The following is a 20,850-nucleotide window of genomic DNA, read 5'->3' as shown; positions in this document are numbered from 1 at the left end:
TAAGTTAGTTTTGTTTAAGGGTGGACCAACAGATGTACGTCAGGTGAAGTCTTTTTTTCATCATCATCCTTGTTTTGAGGTATTAAGTTTTAGGTGGGCTTCGCAATTAATACAAATTTAGATTAAATCACAATACACACATCATGCAAAAATTAAAGGTCCATTTTTTTACAGAATAATGTGCAAAAAAAATCTACTTAGTTTTTTTTTAATGTTTGTCTTATTGAGAATGAAAAAGACAAACTCATCATTCACAAATTCATAAGGAACTTGCAATAAGTCAAAATAAATGCATTACTTATTTTTTCAAACTTTTAATTTTCCAAAAGTTTAATCTACCGAATATTGTGTACATTATAAATAGAATGGTTTATTGTTTCAATCTGAGAAATGAATAATATGAGGACCCTAAAAAAAAAAATGCATATTTAATCGCAGTCCCGATATAGGGGGAAAAAACATGATTTCCCCCAATCGCTCAGTCCTAGTCTGACCTACATTCACATGTCATTATATAGCAATATTTGTATTGCCTAAAATTTATTCGTAACTAGAAAAGCACTCAGAGAGCACAGACTTCTGCCATCAGCCCTATCTCCCAATAGTGAAGAATCCTTTAAAAACATTCCTGGATCCAGATTGTGATCCAGATCACTCCCAAAATCTAATTCGCCAATTAATCCCTCCCCAGTGGGGTGGAGACACGGTGAGGCAAAGCATTGGCTTCGCTATGTGTGGAAGTCATGGCAGAGGCTAAATATTCCTCTATTTCTCCCAGCATTGTGAGTATACTTGCTACAATTAGCTGTCTTTCTCTCTGTTATGCTCCGACTCGTCTCCTCGACCGGGCATGTGTCTTTCAAACTTTATAAACTCCAAAACTTAAAATAAGTTACTCATGTCCGCCAGCTCCTGGTGTGAAGTGGTAACAGCGCACACCTCTGCCATTAGCCCTATCTCCCAATGGTACAGAATCCTTTTAAAAATTTCTGGATCCAGACAGTGATCCGGTTCACTCCCAAAATCTAATCAGTTCTTCCTTATGCCATTTCTGACTTTTCCTGAAAATTTCATAGAAACCCATCCATGACTTTTTGAGTTATGTTGCTAACAAACTAAAAAACAAACAAACAAACCCACCCAATCACATAACCTCCTTGGCCGAGGTAAATATCAGCCTATCAGATAACGGCAAAAATCCAATATTGTGCATCCTGATTTTTAAAGTTTTACTTCAATAAATCTCCCTTTAAATTACTCGATTAAAGCCTAAAGAAGCTGAGAGAAATTCAGGATAAGAGGTACACTTTGCCACAGAAATGCTACACCAGGCTTTTACTGGAAAGCACAAATCTGAAGTGTGATCATACTAGGGCTGGGAAATTAATCAAAATTTAGATCAAACTGCAATATGTCCTATTGCAATTCAAATTGCAGAGGAGGCAATATTTATAATTTATTAATAATTTCTTTGAAATGAAATTTGTTTCAGGTTTTTGAGGCAAAGATGTTATGCTCTTTACATCGTGTAAACATTCAAGTGTTAATTCATCCTTTCAAAAATTGGCAAAAAAAATCCTACTTTCCTTGCTTTTTTGTTTGTCATTAAAAATGAGAAAAACATAAAACAGTTCCTACAATGTAACAATTCATATCAAAAGTGAAATATGAGTAAAAATAAATGCAATTAGATATTTTTTGAAAATTGTTCGGCCTTAGTTGAATTTACCAAATATTGTGTTTATTATAAAATAGAATGATTTATTGCTTTTTTGTTGAGAAGTTCATAGGATGAGGAACTTAATTAAATAATTGCACATCGCAATATTGAGAAAAAAATGCAATTTGATTATTTTCCCAAATGGTTCAGCCCTAAATCAGATTTTTTTTTATCTTCCCTGTGACTATTCCACAAATGTAAAAACAGAAAGCACCAACAACAGCTAAAGTTTAGAGAACATCTTTATCAGACCAACGTGTTTCGAATTGGGAAGTTTATCAGGGTCATCAGGAAACTCACTGCAACTCACAAACTCACTGCTGACATTTAGCTATGTCTACTAGAATAAGGCAATTTATTATTTTCCTGTCTGTTGTTATTCAGTCTAATACTACCCAGAGAAAACAGGCGAGCCATCTATTCTCTAGATTCTGGAAACGTGAAATACAGCACTCATGCAATCAGTCTGAAAGCCCCGACATGTTTACATGTATGCGGAAATAAAAATCCAGCCTTGATGCAGCCATCATGTGGCTACCATGCATCGAGTCTGAAACAGCCATTAAAGAAATGACTGACTTTACCACAGAGTCTTTTAGCCTGCGTATTAGTTTAGAAGTGTGTTAAAATACACAACAAATAATCATACTTAATCACGCTGATTGGCAATTTTCTTCACTAAATGGCAGTGGCTTCTTTTTTATTTCATGGTTAATACTGCTCTACTACATTTCCAAGCATTTGAATGATTTATTATCAGGAGATAAAGGATAAAGACAGCAATGAGGACTGTTTTCAGCCTGACTGTGAAGCAGAGAGCTGTACATGTTTGTCTCTTTAGTAAACTGTGAATGGATAAGTAAAGGTTAATCCTAACCAACCTCTTAATTTCCTGGCTATGGGTGGAAACACGAGGTTTACTGTATGACCAGCAGATGTAGAGAGTGAACGCAGAGATAAACAGATGACACAAAGCCTGCTATTGTCTGCTCCTGTGATTCCTATTTCCAGAGGCAGGAGAGAAGAAGCACATGATATCAGTCCCAGTAAATCCAACATATCTGCTTGACGTCGCAGCAGTGGTCAGAGAGCAACAGGCCATGTAATCTACCACAGAGCTGATGAAGAAGATGTCTGGCTCAGGATCTTTAACCCTTCTCTGGGATGATTCTGCTTTAACCCTCAATCCTCATAAGCTCCAACAGAGGAGATCTACGATAAATACTATCACACTAAAGCCCAGCTGTTCAGACTGATCCTGTTCAATAAGCTCCAGAAATGCAATGGCTTCAGTTTGAGCCTGCAGACTTTTGTTTTCATAAGTCAGCATGTTCTGTGACGGGGAAAACCACCTCACTGAGCCGCTTGCTTCTGCCTACACTTGAAGTGGTGTGAGAGCAGTCAGGCACCTTCTCACTTGATGCCATTCCAGGAAAACATGATGTGATTTTGGACCAGCCTTCCTCTGAATATCTCACTTTTCCAGTGCCTTCACTGGCTCTGTATGTGACGTGCACATGTGAGGTAAACGAGGGATGAGGTAAACGAACACACACCTCTAGATGTCATTGCTACTCTGCATCAGGATATGGGGAAACATAGAGGTGCTGCGGACAGATTACTGTAAAGAAGGGGAAACCATAAGCTTTAAAGGGAGAAGGGAAGGGAAGATGGCCTGAGCACAGAAAACTGCTCCCTAAGATATATTTATTAAAAAGAAAAAACAAACAAAACAAACAAAAAAAAAAAAAAAACCAGGCCTTAAATCATTCTAGCACAAATGTGGTAAATGCAAAAGCAGTCAATCAAGATGAGGGCTGCACAATTTTGGCTGAAATAATAATTATTATTTTGATACTTAAAACATGTACATCCTGTTACTTAACATCTGTAAGGTCTGAGCAGAGACAAAAACTGCTCTAGCATTTTTGGCCTTCACCATCCACTAACAATTGACCTAACATGATTGAGCAAAGTCTCCGAAATAAACCCACTGATCCACTCTAACATATCAATTTAAAGAAGCAGAAAAAATATTAAGTGTTCAATATTTATCACAAATTAAAAATGCATTGGGTTTAATGGTACTTCAAAGTTTAGCTCTATATGAAGGTTTTCTCAGTAAACCAGTTGAATTTTGCAATTAAGCAAAGACATTCTCTTAGCAAACCGTTCTTTGGTGTGTTTTTGTTTTGTGTTTTGCAACCGTATTTCCTGAAAAAAAAATTGCTTTTATTTTGAAAGAGAAAAAAAGGAACTTCTGGATGACTGAAAGTAGAGTTGACATGACCCAGAAGTTCAAATTTCGCTTGTTTGAATCAAATAATATCAACACCTGTTTTCAATACCATGGACACAATCAATCTCCTGGACACATCAACTTGCTTAATTTATTTTTCATTTCTAATGTGCACATAAGAAAGGTTCATGGTAAACATATACTATGTGCATTACTAATTTGACAGAGCGTCTGTTTAAAGTAATAAAAGGCAAAATAGATTAGAATTTTCCTAAAATCAAATATTTAATCTAAATTACCATTAATACATCAGAAGAAGTGTCTGCAGTGATTCTTCTTTGTGTGTAGTTTTTATTATTTCATATTTATGTCATTGTATGAGCGCAGATTCAGACATGATTTGAGTCGCTCGACTTGCTTGCAAGTCCTGCTGAATTTCAGAGTGATTGTGTGTCTTTTGTATTGCGGTGTGCAGGGTGATACAATGGCCAACCACGGCCGGACCAGCTGCTCCTGACTGGTCGGATCTGACCAGTTCTGACTTGTTTGATATTTTGGTTGTATGACTGCACACATTCTCAGAGCCACGAGCTGAATCCTCAACTATGGGGCTTTTTTTTTTTTTTTTGTAAACTGTCTATCATCATAAAAACAGCAGAAATGAAATGAATGTGCATGAAATATACCTATCCCTGGACCTCTAGCTGACATGGATGTTGGTGCTGTTTGCGTGCATAAGAAAGAGAGAGAGAGAGAGAGAGGATATAGCAAGATCCGAGTTCAACCTCAGTAAAAAAAAAAAAAACTCAGACTTTTTCAAAGGAAACTCCATAGATTTTGTCACAGTCTGTCCTGATTTCACTCGTACGGTGTGAGCCCTCGGGTCACAGCCGACCATCAGACCGTACAGTGTCGGCACATACAATGGTATTGCATTGTAAGCGATTCAGTTGCACAGTGTGAGCTGACTTTCCACCGTGATTGTCAAAGAGTTAGTTTGAAATTGCAGTGTATGCCCAGCTTTAGGGCCATAAAGCTGTAATCAGTCGGCAGGTAGGGATGTAAAAGTAAAATTTTCAGGACCAGGAGACATTGCTATCTCCCTTTTCAGCTCTTAATCTCTCTGTTACAGATACAAAAGTTACCGTGTGTTTGTTGAAGAGACACTAAGGAGGTGTAATAAAATATATTTTCTGACCAGGGAATTTAACAGCTAGCGAGGATAGAGAATTAACATTAATGTAAGAGATAACATATAGAATGATTTGTAATAACATTATAGAAATAAGGTGATGCATTTTGGCAGAGCTTGCATTTTAAACGTCAGTAGTTAACATCAATCATTGTTTGATCGTGAGAAAGGCCAAATATGTGATTAAAATCAGTGTGAGGAACAAGTCAAAATCCCAGAAGGCTTTTAAGATCTACTATTGAACTGCAGCTTGACAGGCACCTTATGAAGACATGACTGACAGGGCCAGGCGTGTTTGAGGAATGTACCATGATATATTAATGCAATAACAACTTTTCCCTTGTGTAGGTTTAATCAGAACAGTTCTGCAATGAGATTTAGGATAATAGAGTAAATGGTGATAGAAAATATCAAAAAATGTAAACAGCTCACTGCCGGCAGTATTTCCTCCAAATGTTTGAGGGTAAGCCAGACCGTGTCGATACAAGCATCTGTTGGGGATTCTACGTGGTGTTCTGGTATTCTCATCCTTTCTGATCCAGCAATCACAACGACAAAAACCATCTGGACGTTGGATCAGATGGTTACACCGAGGTTGAGCGGCAACATGGGATGACTTCATTCACTGACGCCTTAAACATTCTCCAGTAAAACTGGATTTTAGTTCATGTGAAGAGCCAGAGCCCCTGTGTCTGGGTTTTATTCATGCATTAAAACAGATCAACATTAGATGACTGATCCATGTTGTGAACATGGTCTACAGGTTTTCGCGCCTATAACCCAGTTTACTAGTGTCACTCTGGTCTGATTGTCTCTATTCTGATTCATCTTCTTGGTTTTAGAGAGAAGTTGGTGCTAAATGGGTTTACAACATACTGACAAATGCAGCCAACTGCAGCTTCTAAGGTACAAACCCCTCTAAAAGTCACTATTATACCCATTCTGAACTGCATTTCCGATGAAGTTCTCATTTTAAATGATGACACAGATGATGAATCATGCATTTTTATTATCCAGCTAAGGTTACAAAATCCTGACATCAGCAGCCTTGTTTAAAAATGCTAAATTGACTAGTTCATGCAGCTTACAGCACTTATTTTGTTTGCACTCCTTTCTGCCAAAAAAGGAAATAAAGTGTGTGGCTGGATGCCAAATTTAGGAGAGGGTGGTTCAGGGGGGGTGCAGACAGTATGGGTTAACAGTTCTGGAGGGCAATCTGGAGGCAAGGTTTTAAACCACTTCTTTATTTCTTCTTACTTTAGCTAAAATCCTCAAAATGCATCTGTGTATGACACTTAAAGACGTTAGACTGTCTAAATTCAACATGACTGACTAAGATCTGCAGCTCCAGGCCTCTATCATGGTGCCTCACTGACTGAACAGCTGTAATGACTATAACTAGTTCATGCTGCCTTGACCATTTTGTTGAAGATCCAAACAGTTTGTTATAAATAAATCGACTTGAACAGAGGTGGTGCAGTGCTCTGTTCAGTCTGACATAACTTCCTGCAAAGTCAAAAGCATTTGTTTTGTTTCTCCTACTGATTACACTGTCCTCCTCACTATCTCCTCTGCAGGTCCAACCCCAGTTATCTCTCTGCCTCACACGCTGCTTCAGACTGATAATCAGAGGAATGGAGCCTGTAAGAACGTCATCTTTTAAAGCAGGATTCAGTGGAGGCAAGAAAACACACAGCGTTTATATTCTTAAGCCTAAAATGTCAGCAAATATGGTCAACTGAAATTAACAACTTCTCTAGGTCTTGGTGTCTGCCCTGAAAAAATAATAATGGTTGGCCCCTAATAACTATATCTGATTCAATTATAAATCCTGTACAGCAGGCTAAACAGTGCAAACAGTCAAATAAATAAAAGACAATAAGTGGCAGAGTATTAACTCAGTCGCTATTGTTTTTTTGGTCTATTTATTAATTTGTCAGCTCAATTTATACCAGCAGATCTTGTTCGTACAATAGCTTACAGCCTCTGTAACTGTGTTTTATCTATGTTTTATGTACAAGCTGCTCTGAAATAGTTGCCCCTGGGATAAATAAAGTTGTTTGAATTGATTTGAAATTGAACTGCATTCTGAAGCTGATGCAATTATTTATTTTCATTTTCACTTTATTTATTCATTCCAATTTATACAGCTAAGAAAGAGAGGAAAAAGTGGGGGTTTAAAGAACTGTCCTGCTAGAACCATGTCAAGTGCGGACCACTTACATTTTCATTAAAAATCAGTGTTGAAATGGACTACAGTGCATCAAAGGAGGCATCATACAGTGGACTTTTCCCTCTCTGTTTAGCTGTAGAGCCTGTATCGGACACCACTCACACTACTACAGCCATGAGTAGAGAATGAGGAGATTGTTTTTATCCATGAATGATCTGATACAGTAGTTGTATACGGTTAAAAAAATGCAGACATAGTCAACAAAATAAAGTGAGATGCCCACCCTGGTGTAGTCTCTGTCTGAAATTTGTCCACTCTGCAGAGAAAGGAGTGGATATCCTCTTCACCTTGTCTCATCATTTTTAACAACTGCTGCTACTGCTAGCTTGATGAGGATGCGCTGCTGGGCAAAACTCTCAACAGACATGCAGGAGGGAATTTCAAAATAAAAGCTTACATGTGCAGATGTAGATCACTGTATTTATTTTTATCAATCTGACTGGATAATTAATCAACCTACGGATGTATGGATCATGTACAATGATGGTTCATTACAGCTCCACTATTTACAATGATCTGACTTTACTCCACCATGAGCTCAACACTAACCAACATTTCGAGCAGCTTCATCAGAGTCAAAACTGATGACCCTGATGAAGACACAGAGCACGCTGAACCGTTAATCCACTGCATCTGATAAAACTGCAAAAAAGAGTGTGCTCCATTTTCTTCTCTGGATTTGCCAGTGAGAAAGAATCCATTGAATCATCTTTTGAATGTTACTGGTCCTTTCTGAGAGCACCAACCTTCACCTGTGGAGAGGCTGAGATGCAAGAGACCCCTTCACAAAGCAACATTTAGCACACACTGCTTGCTTGAGTGCCACGTCTGATGTACTTGATAAGTACATCTCATGCACATAAGAATCTGGAGAATAGAAGACTTGCTGATTTTTGCAAACATGCCAACAGCTGAAGGTGTTTAATTTCAGATAAATTTGATTCACAATGCTGATGTGCTTAATATTTTAAACCAATACTTTGGTGGCAATTCCAGGATTCCAATAATGCAAAGTCTCTCTCAACAGACATCTGGGGATCAGTTCTGGTGAGGAGTAACTTCAAATATCTGAAATATTTTGATGTACTGAATGAAAATCAGCCTATAATGATCAGTTTCTGATCCACAGAGGCGTCTCCGGCAATTCTACATCTACTACAAACAATGTAAGCGCTTCAGTCAGAAAGTCTTTGCACACTTTAAAGTCAACAAGCTAATATATCTCCTCTGTATGTCAGAGCCTGTCTGAGCCGGTTCTATATGTCATCACCTTCAGGGCACACAGCTCTGCTAAACTGTGTTAAGGTTCAAAGTTTGATTTTTTCCATTTGACTTGGAACAGTTTTCTTTACCTACACCAAATGTGAAGTGAAACATTGTGCGAGTTCCTCAGCCCTCACAGAAAAAGTCAATACACTTTCTTTATTACTAAATCCCCACAAAGCCCATACTTGAAAATGTCTTGAAACGGGTTTAAATGGACTGCAGGTCTTTTTCTTCTCATCTTTTAATAGTGAAGTGCACTTTTCAGACACATTACCAACACAATCTGTCCATACACATTACAACAGACATTATTACTGCCCCACTCTTTCTAAGAGTACATTTGAAATCCTTCACAGTGGAGACAGGCAGAAGTAAGTGAAGTGAAAGTGTGAAGATTCTGCACATTTCTGCACACTTCCTGCTGCTGTCTTCTGCTTTCTGGCTGGTTTTGCAATTATGCCTTTGGCAAAGTCCAGGTCCTGTTTCAAAGATTGTAGAGAGTGAGATGTTGAAAGACAACAAGCCAAAAATAATATCAATGAAAGCAAATTCAGTATTTATAGTGTGCAGAATTTTTTAAATGAACAAAACAATAAGTATATATATCTTTTTAAAGTCACATGACATGCTGGAGGTTCTCATATTATCGTGACCCCATAAGTCATAGGACTCTAATAGAGGCTGTAAAATCAGCTTACACACCTTGCAGTGTGATCTCCAACCATAACAACGTGAAGACTTAGAGAAAGGGCTAGAGTTTCAGAGGTTTCCTTGATGCTGATGTTTTACATTCCACTAAACGTCACGGTCAGTTTGGTGTCTGTTTTATGTTCAGGATAGAGTGAAACATTAAACATTCATTCAAACCAACTGCATACAAACTCAGCACCTCTGACTGCATCCATCAGTACATTTACATGCACAGTTAAGTTGAGGTATAGCTTGATCAGGCTGGACTGCTGTGATTGTCCCTGTATACATGCACAGAGAGAGAACTGATTAATTGATGGGTCTGCTTCCATTACAGTGGATCATCTACTATGCTTCTTCTGTTCACCTTGCTGATAAGTTTGCTTCAAAAGGCTAGCATGATAGCAGCAATCAACCGTTTATAAATTGTATGACGACAAACTGGACAACAGCTCCAAACATTTCTCATAAACTCTGGGCTTTACTTTGGGCACAAATCCAAATCAGGCTCTCTCTCTAGCTACAGTTATACCCCAAGGCAGGTGACAATGCAGCTTCTCATATGGTTAGCCAGTTAGCATTTATATTTATTGACTTCCAGCTCAAAGCCTAGTGTGGAAACTCTAACGCTGTGTCCTAACAGCATGCAAGCTTCATTGCATTGTACACTCTCCATCCACACTGTATTCTTTAAGTGCTTTCAGAGGTGCTTTGTATTGACCAGCATTTGACAGCTCTGCAGAGTGAGGAAAGTGAAAGAAACGCGAGGAAATATTCAGCTTGACACTCTTCATCTACATATTTCCTTGTTCTTCCCTCATCTCAATGTGAGCGACTAAGAGGAAAATAGGAACAGGGTGACAGGGAAAAAGCAGGGCACTGCCTCGCTTGCATGCTGCCATAACACTGCAATATAAATCAGTTTAATTCAAGCTAATTTTGTAGATGACGCTCATTCGTTTCACATGCAATACGGACACCATGTAAAGGATGTATAGGGACCTAGTCCAGTCTGGTGAGACTGAAGGGATGAACGCCAGCTACATGAGGAAATGCCTAGTCTTTCTGTAGATGGCACCAGAATTTCAAGTCAGTTTACCTAATGGCCTTTGCACAGGACCGGAGATGCTAATAAACAACACGAAACTGCTAGTATCGCGAAAGCTAATTTTGTATTGTTCAATACAAACACAATTCATACGTAACGGCAGGTCAGTGCTGTTTTATTTTACTGTTTAATTCACAGTGCTGCTGGGAGGAAGGACTTTTCATTCATTTTCTAATCTAAATCATGTTACCAGTAATAATACCAAGGGACTATATTACATGTTAAAGACTCACCGTTGGTGTTATGGACTGTTCAGAGAAGTAATTTCAGGGAGCGGATTGAGCCAGATCAGTGATTAGCCTATGTCTGAGGTAACAGGAGACTGTTGTCCCCTGTATCACTGCACTAAAATCACGTTTGGTTGTGAACAGCTCCAGCTGTGTGTATAGCACATTTTAGTCCACATTGACTTGTGTCAGACTCTCTGCTGTCTGTTTCCCTATTTTACCAGGCCATATATATCAGATTAAAGACTAACATAACTTGCCACTAGTCAGAGACAAAAATTCATATGAAAAGGAGAAAAAAAGGGGAAGGCTTTGTCCCCCTGTCTGCCTCAAAACAATTGGTGTGCAAGGCCCTTAATTCTTAATATTTTTTTACCAGCTCAGGCCAACAGTCATGTATGAATGCTCTGTCTAAACTGTAATGCAGCTATCCAGCACTAGTAGGCACTTGTGCTTCAGTTAATTGCAACTGCCATACTGCCTAATGCTGTTTCATGCAAATGTAAGTGATAGCATGGATAGCATCTCTTGGAACAGGGCAATTTAGCACTTTTTTATCCAGGAAATGGGAGTGAAATTTTACTAGCCTTGTCAGATTATACTCATATATTACTGAAGCAATGACCGACGACATTCAGCGCAGGAATTCGAATGTTAACCTGGAAAGAGGATCAAAGGTCAGTGGTGCTAGCGCTGCTAATGTGATCCAGATTCTGCAAACAAACTTCACAGGGTTTACCAACTGTTGCTAGTCTTGTATATCTTGTTGACTGAACACAATTATAATTTGCATTTTACAGGATTTGATATTATTCACCAGGAACATCACTAGTGTCATGGCCAGTGTGTATTATCTAGGTGTGTTAGTCAGATATTGGATTTTGTGTGGTTTCAGCCAGACTAACATGTTAACTTGCATTTTAAATGTCCAGTTTCAGTCAGACTCACACAATAATTAGACCTTTTCTAACTGCATGCAGACGTAGTGACTGCTTACGCCCACTTCTTCCATTAAAACCAGTCAATGCCTTAACTTCCCAAATAATGCCAGTCAGAGAACTTATCGACCACCATACCACATGAACAATACAGTGGTTCTTGTTGTTATGACTGTAGTGAAAGTTTTCGTCATAGTTAAAGTAGTAGGAGTGGAAGTGTTGTTTCCTTATAATAACACTGAGACACTATTTAAATGACATAATGTGGTCGGGCAAAAGGAAAAAACACTCTCTGGCAAATGTCTGGCTGGTTCAGACTGAGTGCCTGTGCTCTTAACTTTACAATGATTACATAATAAATGTGCACACCATATGGTTGGCAAGGCAATCCCAAATACTCACTCTAGCTGTGGGGTTGTTTTTCCATCAAAGAGAACCCCACCCCCACCTTAAAACCCCACAACCCTGCTCACACATTAAAAGTCCTCTGGTGTACACACACAAACACGAACTTTCCAGTTTTTCTACATTAGCCGTTCCAACAAGGGAAGCACAAAAACTTAAGAGTTTTCATGTGCCAATCTCCTCTTAAGGCTTGCTAGAGGCTGCTGATGTAAATCATTGTTTGCAAACATGAAGACTTCTGTCCTAGAGCAGAGTTGGAGCTAATATGTGAGGTCACTGGAGCTAAAACAGTTTAAATGACCGTGAGTGAGAGCTTGTTTGCTCTGGTTTAAGGATGTTTAAGGCAAAATGTCATCTGTCACAGTCTAGCTGAGAGAATGAAAGTTCCCCATCCCTCACAGCTGACAGCTGGGAGAGCTAATCCTTTTAACTGAACTGGGTTACTGGTCAGACTTCCCATCAACCGGAAAGTAAAAGAGTCAGTATGTCTCCCGAGTGAATGATTGTGCTTGTCTGACTCAAACAAGACTTTTTAAAATGCATTAAAAATGTTGGTCCAACATGTTAATCAAATTTCTTAAAGTTGGACTAACACACTTAGATAAACTGGTTTACTCTTTCGTGTTTACACTGGGCCATGCTGCAAATGCTCCACAGTCTTAGTGGTGGACTTTGACCTGGAAGTTAAACACTACAAATACTAAGCATAGCAGAAGTGGAGGTACGGTGTTCGTTTAATTTCAATCAACTGTTTTTCCATTGTATACTGGGAAAGTACAACAGTCCAGTTAAATATCTTAATAGAAACAATTGTACTTGACATTACTGTGCATGTCAATAATGGTATCAACATTTAAGAGCAAATTTTACCAGTAACAGCCTCAACATACCCTTCAAAACCAGCTTGGACAGTCTATGTTATGACCAACAGATTGTACTTTTGAAATAAAAATTGAAAATTAAAAAAAAAAAAAAAAAAAAGAAAGAAAAAAAAAAGCTGTTTTCCAATTACAGATTCAAAATTGGAAAGTCAACATGAAAATGAACCATTTTTCATTTTCTGTTTCTTGATTGCTTTTTTTCTTTTTTTATCCAAAAAATCCCAAAAATGTTATGATCAAAAATCTTTGCTTTGTTGAACACAACACCTGTGCCTGGTCACACAAATCAAGAGGATCTGGCTGCAGACCTCAATGGTGGGGCAGCCTCGACTGGGAGGCAGAAGTTGACATACATTACCCCAGCGTTTATTATCTGCTCGCTGTCAGAGGTTACGGTAAGTGGCTATTTCTCACAACAGTAGAATTTTATGAATGAAAATAGAAATTTACAGGGGAAAAATTTAAGTTAAACACACCACAAACTGAAGAAAACCAAAAGAGGGTTGGGCACCCAAATCCTAAAGGTTAGGGTTAGGATAAGGAAGGGGATAAAATTTAAAAATAACACACCACAAACTAAAGAAAAACTCAACAAAGGTTAGTATGTCACTTCCCGCCCCACAGTCGAGGTTGCCCAGTTGTAGAGGTCTGCAAAAGGGCCCAAAAGGCCCCACCATTAAGGTCTACAGCCAGATACACTATATTGCCAAAAGTATTCACTCACCCATCCAAATAATTGAAATCAGGTGTTCCAACCACATCCATGGCCACAGGTGTACAAAATCAAGCACCTAGGCATGCAGACTGTTTCTACCAACATTTGTGAAAGAATGGGTCGCTCTCAGGAGCTCAGTGAATTCCAGCATGGTACTGTGATAGGATGCCACCTGTGCAACAAGTCCAGTAGTGAAATCTCCTCACTCCTAAATATTCCACAGTCAACTGTCAGTGGTTTTATAACAAAGTGGAAGCGATTGGGAACGACAGCAACTTAGCCACCAAGTGGTAGGCCATGTAAAATGACAGAGCGAGGTCAGCAGATGCTGAGCCGCATAGTGTGACCTCTACGCACTATGCGCCTCAGCAGATGCTGAGGCGCATAGTGCGTAGAGGTCGCCAACTTTCTGCGGAGTCAATCGCTACAGTCCTCCAAACTTCATGTGGCCTTCAGATTAGCTCATGAACAGTGCGTAGAGAGCTTCATGGAATGGGTTTCCATGGCCGAGCAGCTCCATCCAAGCGGTACATCACCAAGTGCAATGCAAAGCGTTGGATGCAGTGGTGTAAAGCACGCTGCCACTGGACTCTAGAGCAATGGAGACGCGTTCTCTGGAGTGACAAATCGAGCTTCTCCATCTGGCAATCTGATGGATGAGTCTGGGTTTGGCGGTTGCCAGGAGAATGGTACTTGTCTGACTGCATTGTGCCAAGAGTTAAGTTTGGTGGAGGGGGGATTATGGTGTGGGGTTTATTTTCAGGAGCTGGGCTTGGTCCCTTAGTTCCAGTGAAAATAACTCTGAATGCTTCAGCATACCAAGAGACTCTGGACAATTCCATGCTCCCTACTTTGGGGGAACAGTTTGGGGATGGCCCCCTTCCTGTTCCAACATGACTGTGCACCAGTGCACAAAGCGAGGTCCATAAAGACATGGATGAGAGAGTTTGGTGTGGATGAACTTGACTGGCCTGCACAGAGTCCTGACTTCAACCTGACAGAACACCTTTGGGATAAATTAGAGCGCAGACTGAGAGCCAGGCCTTCTCATCCAACATCAGTGTGTGACCTCACAAATGCGCTTCTGGAAGAATGATCAAAAATTCCAATAAACACACTCCTAAACCTTGTGGAAAGCCTTCCCAGAAGAGTTGAGGCTGTTATAGTTGCAAAGGGTGGACCTATGTCATATTAAACCCTATGGATTAAGAATGGGATATCACTTAAGTTCATATGCAAGTCAAGGCAGGTGAGCGAATACTTTTGGCATTGTAGTGTACCTCTCATACAAACTATTGTATTTGAGTAAAAGTACAGTTTCTCTCGTTAAAACTTACTTAGTAGAAGGAAAATTACTGATTTTAAAATGTACACAAAAAGTACATATGCCCCAAAAAAGCTACTCAATCACAATAATTTGAGTAGATGTAATTAGTTACTTTCCACCCCTGGTTAATTTAGGATTCCCCCTTTCAAAATAAAAATCTGTTGGCTGGAAAATGCACTGATCCCAGCTCACAAATATTACTTATGTATTCTAGTGATGTAGCAAAGCTCATTTCCTGGTGATCATACATGAGAGCAAACTAAGTGTGAAGGAAACTTCTGACAGATGACGGTCTCAAAAGCCTGAAACATCAAACATATGAACGTGACAGGACTCGATAGATGTCCACAGAGTTTCACTTCAAGTTCAAGAACTGCAAAAATTGTGTGGCTGTGATGAAAGTGTAAAATTTCACCAAAACCACCAACAGAAATCTTTTTCTGAACGGGTCTGAGCCACAGACTAACATGGGCAGCACTTCACAGTCTCCTTCCGTTAGACTGCATTGAAGCTGGAGCGCCCCTTTAACCGGTGCTGACATATTGCACCGGTGACGCAACATGGAGTCAAGACATTTGCAGAGTAGAGCTGACTGATAGAGACAGAGCTGCCATGCCTCCTCCACTAACCAAAGCACATAAACCTAAATCAAAGATCCACTGATCTGTACAGTCGCAGAACAGATTCTTATGTCACTTTGGAGCAAAACACACAATTATCGGAAGTTCAATGGCTGAATTGTTAGTGTTTCATCCTCTCTTGCCATTCCTTCTCCAGTTAAGAATTCTGTAAAGAGTCTCATTTTTCAACAGAGCTGTTGATCAGTAAGTGGTAGCTGATATTTTTTATATCAAGTACCTAAATAATACGATTCAGAAAGATAAACACTGAGATATAAATCCGCATTAAAAAATAATGATGGCTGCAGAATCCAGGTTCAAGAAAAGTTTATTAAGTTTGATTGGATTTCAACTTTATAGTTTGACCCATGATCCATCTGCTAACATGGAGGAGGTGGGGTTTATCACCTATACTGCAGTAAGTCAGCTCTCAATGTGGCATCTATGGGTTCTTTGCAGATGCAGCAGGGGGAACTCCTCTTAGGGAGCTGCTAAGAAACCCCATGTTTTTAGCTGTTTATGACTATGCCATCGTTCAAAGTGCAAAGATATATAATTCTTAATCACTAAGCTACTTTAGTTTCCCAAAAGTAATGAAATAGTCAGGCAATAATATAAAATGTTTTAAAAACTTGTGGTTAAAAGGGAGCAGGCAGAACTTTAAAAAGCCACTATATAAAGCCTGGACAAGTAGAATTACACAACACTCAGCTTATATTCTGATCTTACTCATATATCCTCAGCTGGTGTCCATGTCATCAACCTCCTGCTTGTTGTAAAATGGTAAATCTGTCTCTTTTAAGAGATCCAGATCATTTGGCTCAGCTCAGAAGAGCTGGTTGTTTGGCTACCAAACGGCTCTTTGTTGGTATTAGTTTGGCTTTATAAATTTGGATTAAATAACAAGAAAGGATGGAGGAAAGGAAACTGGCACTCAAACGGGTGGTAGCTACAATGTCTCACACTGAAGAGCCATTTCATTTATTCATGGAGGGTAGATCTTTACCCAGTCGCTCAACCCACAAAGTTTATTCGGTTGATAGTACATCACAGTTTCAATAGTGCTTAAAGGGGCAGTGTGTAAAACTGAATATTAATATCTAGAAGTGGGTTCTAGATTGCATTTTTCTGCTGGAAACTGTGGCAACCAGTTTAATTTAATGTGTTTCTGTAATATGAATACAATACAATACAATAACTTTACTTATTCTTTTTTCCTCTATGTTACCATGGAAACATCTAAAAATCCAAGATGGCAGCATCCATGGAGGGGACCGTCCCTATGTATGAATTAAAGGTTTATTCTGAGTTGTTTTTTCAAAATAGCTATTTTTGAATTTAGATGACTAAACACTTATTTAGATAGACCGTCGTAGAAATGTTTTACTTTATTTTACCAAGTTTGTTCAGCTAAATGCTACTAGGCTAAATATTACACACTGCACCTTTAAAAGTAACTACCCACTTTTAGCTGGTTCCAGAAGTGAAATCCTAACCTTGCAAAGCAGATGTATACACCCATTTCCTTATTTTTCTTTGGCGAATCCATCTTGCAAAACTCCCGTCTGAACTGTTTGGGCCTGGTTAGAAAGTGACAGGACCAATCAGCGACGAGGGGCAGTACTCTCAGGCGCAGTGGAGTTGTGACGTAAGCAAGCAGCAACAAGAGGCCGGTGCTATTATGGCGGAAGAGATTAGCATGGATGCTGCTAAAGCGCCAGTTTAATCAGAACTTGATGACATTTCTTCGTTAAAAGAACAAAGAACAGCAGTGAGCTGTTTTCTTTTTAAAAAGGACAAAAGTCGTGTACTGACATGTCTACAGTCGCCATGGTTCGCGTTATTCGGCGGTAGCTGCGCACACACACCTCGATAGCGGCTACATCATGTGTTTTGTTGCTCTGGTTGGCCCGTAAAGATGTGACAGACAGAACGTTCATCCAATCACACTTCGAGTTTTTTTCAAATCCTCCGCCCTTTCCCAAACGCTTAGTATTGAAGGTTTTCACACATCCATCTGGTGTGTCAGGTTAGCGAAATCCCCCATATAACAACACTTCCAGTACATGAACCAAGCTAAATCTGAATACTCATGACTGTCAAACATTTGATTCGACAGAAAAACAACATTCTAAAACAGAAAAAAGCAAGGCGGTGTACATATTTCTCTACAAGAGGAAGGAACTGCGTATCCCACAATCCACTGCGATTCATTTTGTTTGTTATTAATGAGAGCTTTTCAAGCTCTCAAGCCATAAAATTACCGTTTCTACACCTATCTTTATTGTAGTGATTATATTTGAAATGATAATGTTGAAATGTGTCATAGTTTAAGCATTTATTGCTTCGTATAGCAACAGCATGTGTTGTTACATCAACAGTAAAAAGCCTTTATTTGGGGGCTCCGTAGACAATTTTATGGTAACCAGAAACTCCACCAACCAGAGATGTTGCTGTAGGTACCATAGTATCTCTGGCTGAGATCTCAAATAAACTGTTTTTCTTAAAACAAGGTCGATAACTTGTAAAGTTTTCTCTCTATGCTAGAAAGTCTGCAGGACTGAGTATATGTGATACGGATCGCCTCCACGCCAGGCCAATGTAAAGTGCAGAAAAAAACACAGTTTTGTTATATGTGGGATCATATTCAGTGTATGTAGACTTTTTCTGCTGATAATTGCTGCGTATGAGTTCATTAGAGCTTTAAAGTACTAACTTTCCTCAGTTCCCATTCATTCCTAATGGCTGCTCTCCACTTCCTGCCCCCCCAACAGACTTTTGGGATCATGTGATTGCAAACAACCTACACTCTGAGGCAGTTGTTGCACCATAGCTCTTAATATACAGAACAATGCTTGAATGTATCTCCACTACATCAAAAACTACAATTTATAAGACATTATTAAGCTGGTTAGATTATGATTATTTACAGTCAGCATTCAATAAGTCTTAAATCTAAAGCTCAATGTAGCAAAAGCCGATCTGACTCCTTACATTTTGTGGTGTAAGTTATGTGAGCGTATTTCTGTGAAGACCTAATGTTGTGCCTCACGTGATGTGGGGAAAATTTGGGCGTTTCTCTTCCCATTCACCACATGACATAAAATACTTTAAACTGATGTCAAAAGTCTGAGGGAACAGCTTGTTGTGCAGGGAGGAGACCACAAACCTGCAAGCAAACCTTGGAGAAAAACATGAGTAAATGGACTTGTAAAAGTCTCATAGATTGTAAATAGGCAAACTTATTTTTAATTTAGCCTCTGAGCAAGTGAGTAAAGACAAATTGGGCTTTGAGGAGAGAAACCACAGTTCCTCAGCTGAGGTCACGATGGTTGGGAAGTTATCAGAATGAAAATATATCAGACTTGAAGCAAAATATATGAAATGAAGAGAGAATCACTCAGTTCTCAGTGCATATATCACAAAAACACTGGCGTCTCACAGATGTTCTGTCAGCCCTGCTTCCTTCCTCTTACCCCGTGGTTACTTGTTGAGAAGTCCAAACAACAAATCTACTTTAGACTATAGCAGCCTAAAGCTCAAACACACAGTGTCAAAAAGTGCCAGAGGCACCCCTAACTTCTGAGGAATCTGTGTTTGTGTGCGTGTGTGTGTAGTATGCAAGTAAAACAAAGATTAATACCCTCAGAAAAGAGAAGAACAGAGGTTACCCTGTCATAAAGGAAAAAGTACTTCATATGAACGTCTTGTTTACTATAGTGAGCATGAATCTTATTGCTTATCATAGCCTATAAGATTCACAAAATAAAGTTAAGTGGTCAAACTTTAAAGAGCGTTGGGAGCTTGTTGCATGATCAACAGCCAATACAACCACAAGTGCTTATAAAGTACTGATACAAATTTAATAACCAATGTAAATTTGTGCACATGCAAGCCAAAGCCTTTCCACAAACATGGGAGCAATGACACAGACGTTAAAATAAGCCAACTATAAATGCATTCAATTAGCTTCTATGATGTAATGTTGCAATTTCATCCACTCAAGCCTGCACCAAACCGCACTCACTGTTAGAAACATCTGCTGAAGTAGCCTAAAAGTACCGCTCCAGCAGAAAACTCCACTCACTGTCACACTGCTCTTACCTCCATCCTGGGGAATGTGCCAGAGATCGTCCCCCCGTGTTTTTCCTCTCTTTTTGGGATCTAGGAGCAGACAGCCTGCTGGTTTGGAGGAGACTGATGAGAGCAGCGGGCACAGAGAGGAGCTCAGTGTTTATATCTGGAGCCAAGTCAGCCTCATGGACGAGAGGGAGGAGTGAGCAACTTCAACGCATCTGGCTGCCACAGCGACGTCAAGTTAGCAGCTTTGAGAATTGCAACTTCTGCCAAAGACTTTCAAAATAAAGCTCAGCCTTTTGAAGGAGCCTCAAGCGTTGTTCCGGCTTACACTTTAACACTGTATTTTACTTTTTAAAATAAATGCGTAGCATACAGCTTCTACCTGTTGAACCAGCAAGGCTTAAGTCAACACTAAACCCGTTTAAGCGAGTTACACTAGCTTAGTTGGGTTCAGTTTACATATCTTAGCGAGTACTCTGGCGCTAGCCCAAGCTAACCAAATATTGTCGCAGATATGACGTTTCACTAGATTTGACCAATCAGTGAACAGCATTTTTAATGCTGCATTTGTCTTTGAGAACAGGCTAACGGCTGAAAATAACGTACTATAACTGCCTTTCATTGTCTAACAACGCTGTAAGGTGTAATACATTTCAAAGCATTGTGATTTGGTAATAATTAATACTTAAAGTTGGCTATATTCATATACAGTGGTGCACTCGGGATTTTTGAAGGGCAAAAATGAAAAAAAGCACTTGTTATATATATGTTATATACAGAAGGGCACAAAAGCACAAAAGTTGTAATACCAAAAACAACTTTACTAAAATTTTACGTTTTTTTTTTTAATTATGTGATGGAACTAGGCTACTACAATTCTAAACTAAAACAGATAAGGTATTATTAACTAACTTAACGTTTAATTCACATGGCACTTTATATCCTTTCCTTTTCCAACTGGACATGTCAGATTATTTCAATTTAAAGCAGTGGTTCTCCACTGGTTGAGACTCAGGACCCAATATCGACTCACCAATGAGGAATTTCTTCAACCAGTTGAATTCTAATGTATTTTAAAATGTAAAAAAAAGGTGAGAACTCCTCACCCTATTTTAAAGGCAGAGCCACACTACCCCAAGAAAACAATTTTAGCCACTTGAACACATAGGCTAGTCTCATTCTTGCAGTCATTACCCAGAGTTCATGACC

General features: G+C 39.2%; 1 protein-coding gene across 2 annotated transcripts in view; it reads right to left on the bottom strand.

Moving 5' to 3' along the window:
• zgc:153184 (uncharacterized protein LOC751652 homolog) overlaps nucleotides 1–19,868 on the bottom strand; it is a 34,154-nt gene extending 14,286 nt beyond the window's left edge. Inside the window, exon 1 of one of the 2 annotated variants that reach the window (XM_041801495.1) lies at nucleotides 19,666–19,868. Coding sequence is in view for 1 of the 2 variants with exons in the window: in XM_041801485.1 (XP_041657419.1) it covers nucleotides 19,666–19,671 (6 nt within the window). In the remaining variant the exon portion in view is untranslated. The remainder of the gene's footprint in view (nucleotides 1–19,665) is intronic. The other variant, XM_041801485.1, reaches the window with a different exon arrangement.
• Between the last annotated feature and the right edge of the window lie 982 nt (nucleotides 19,869–20,850).

Source organism: Cheilinus undulatus, linkage group 2, assembly GCF_018320785.1.
Source record: "Cheilinus undulatus linkage group 2, ASM1832078v1, whole genome shotgun sequence".
NCBI lineage: Eukaryota > Metazoa > Chordata > Actinopteri > Labriformes > Labridae > Cheilinus > Cheilinus undulatus.
The sequence above is the reverse complement of the archived record's forward strand: the minus strand, read 5'-3'. Positions and strand labels throughout refer to the sequence as shown.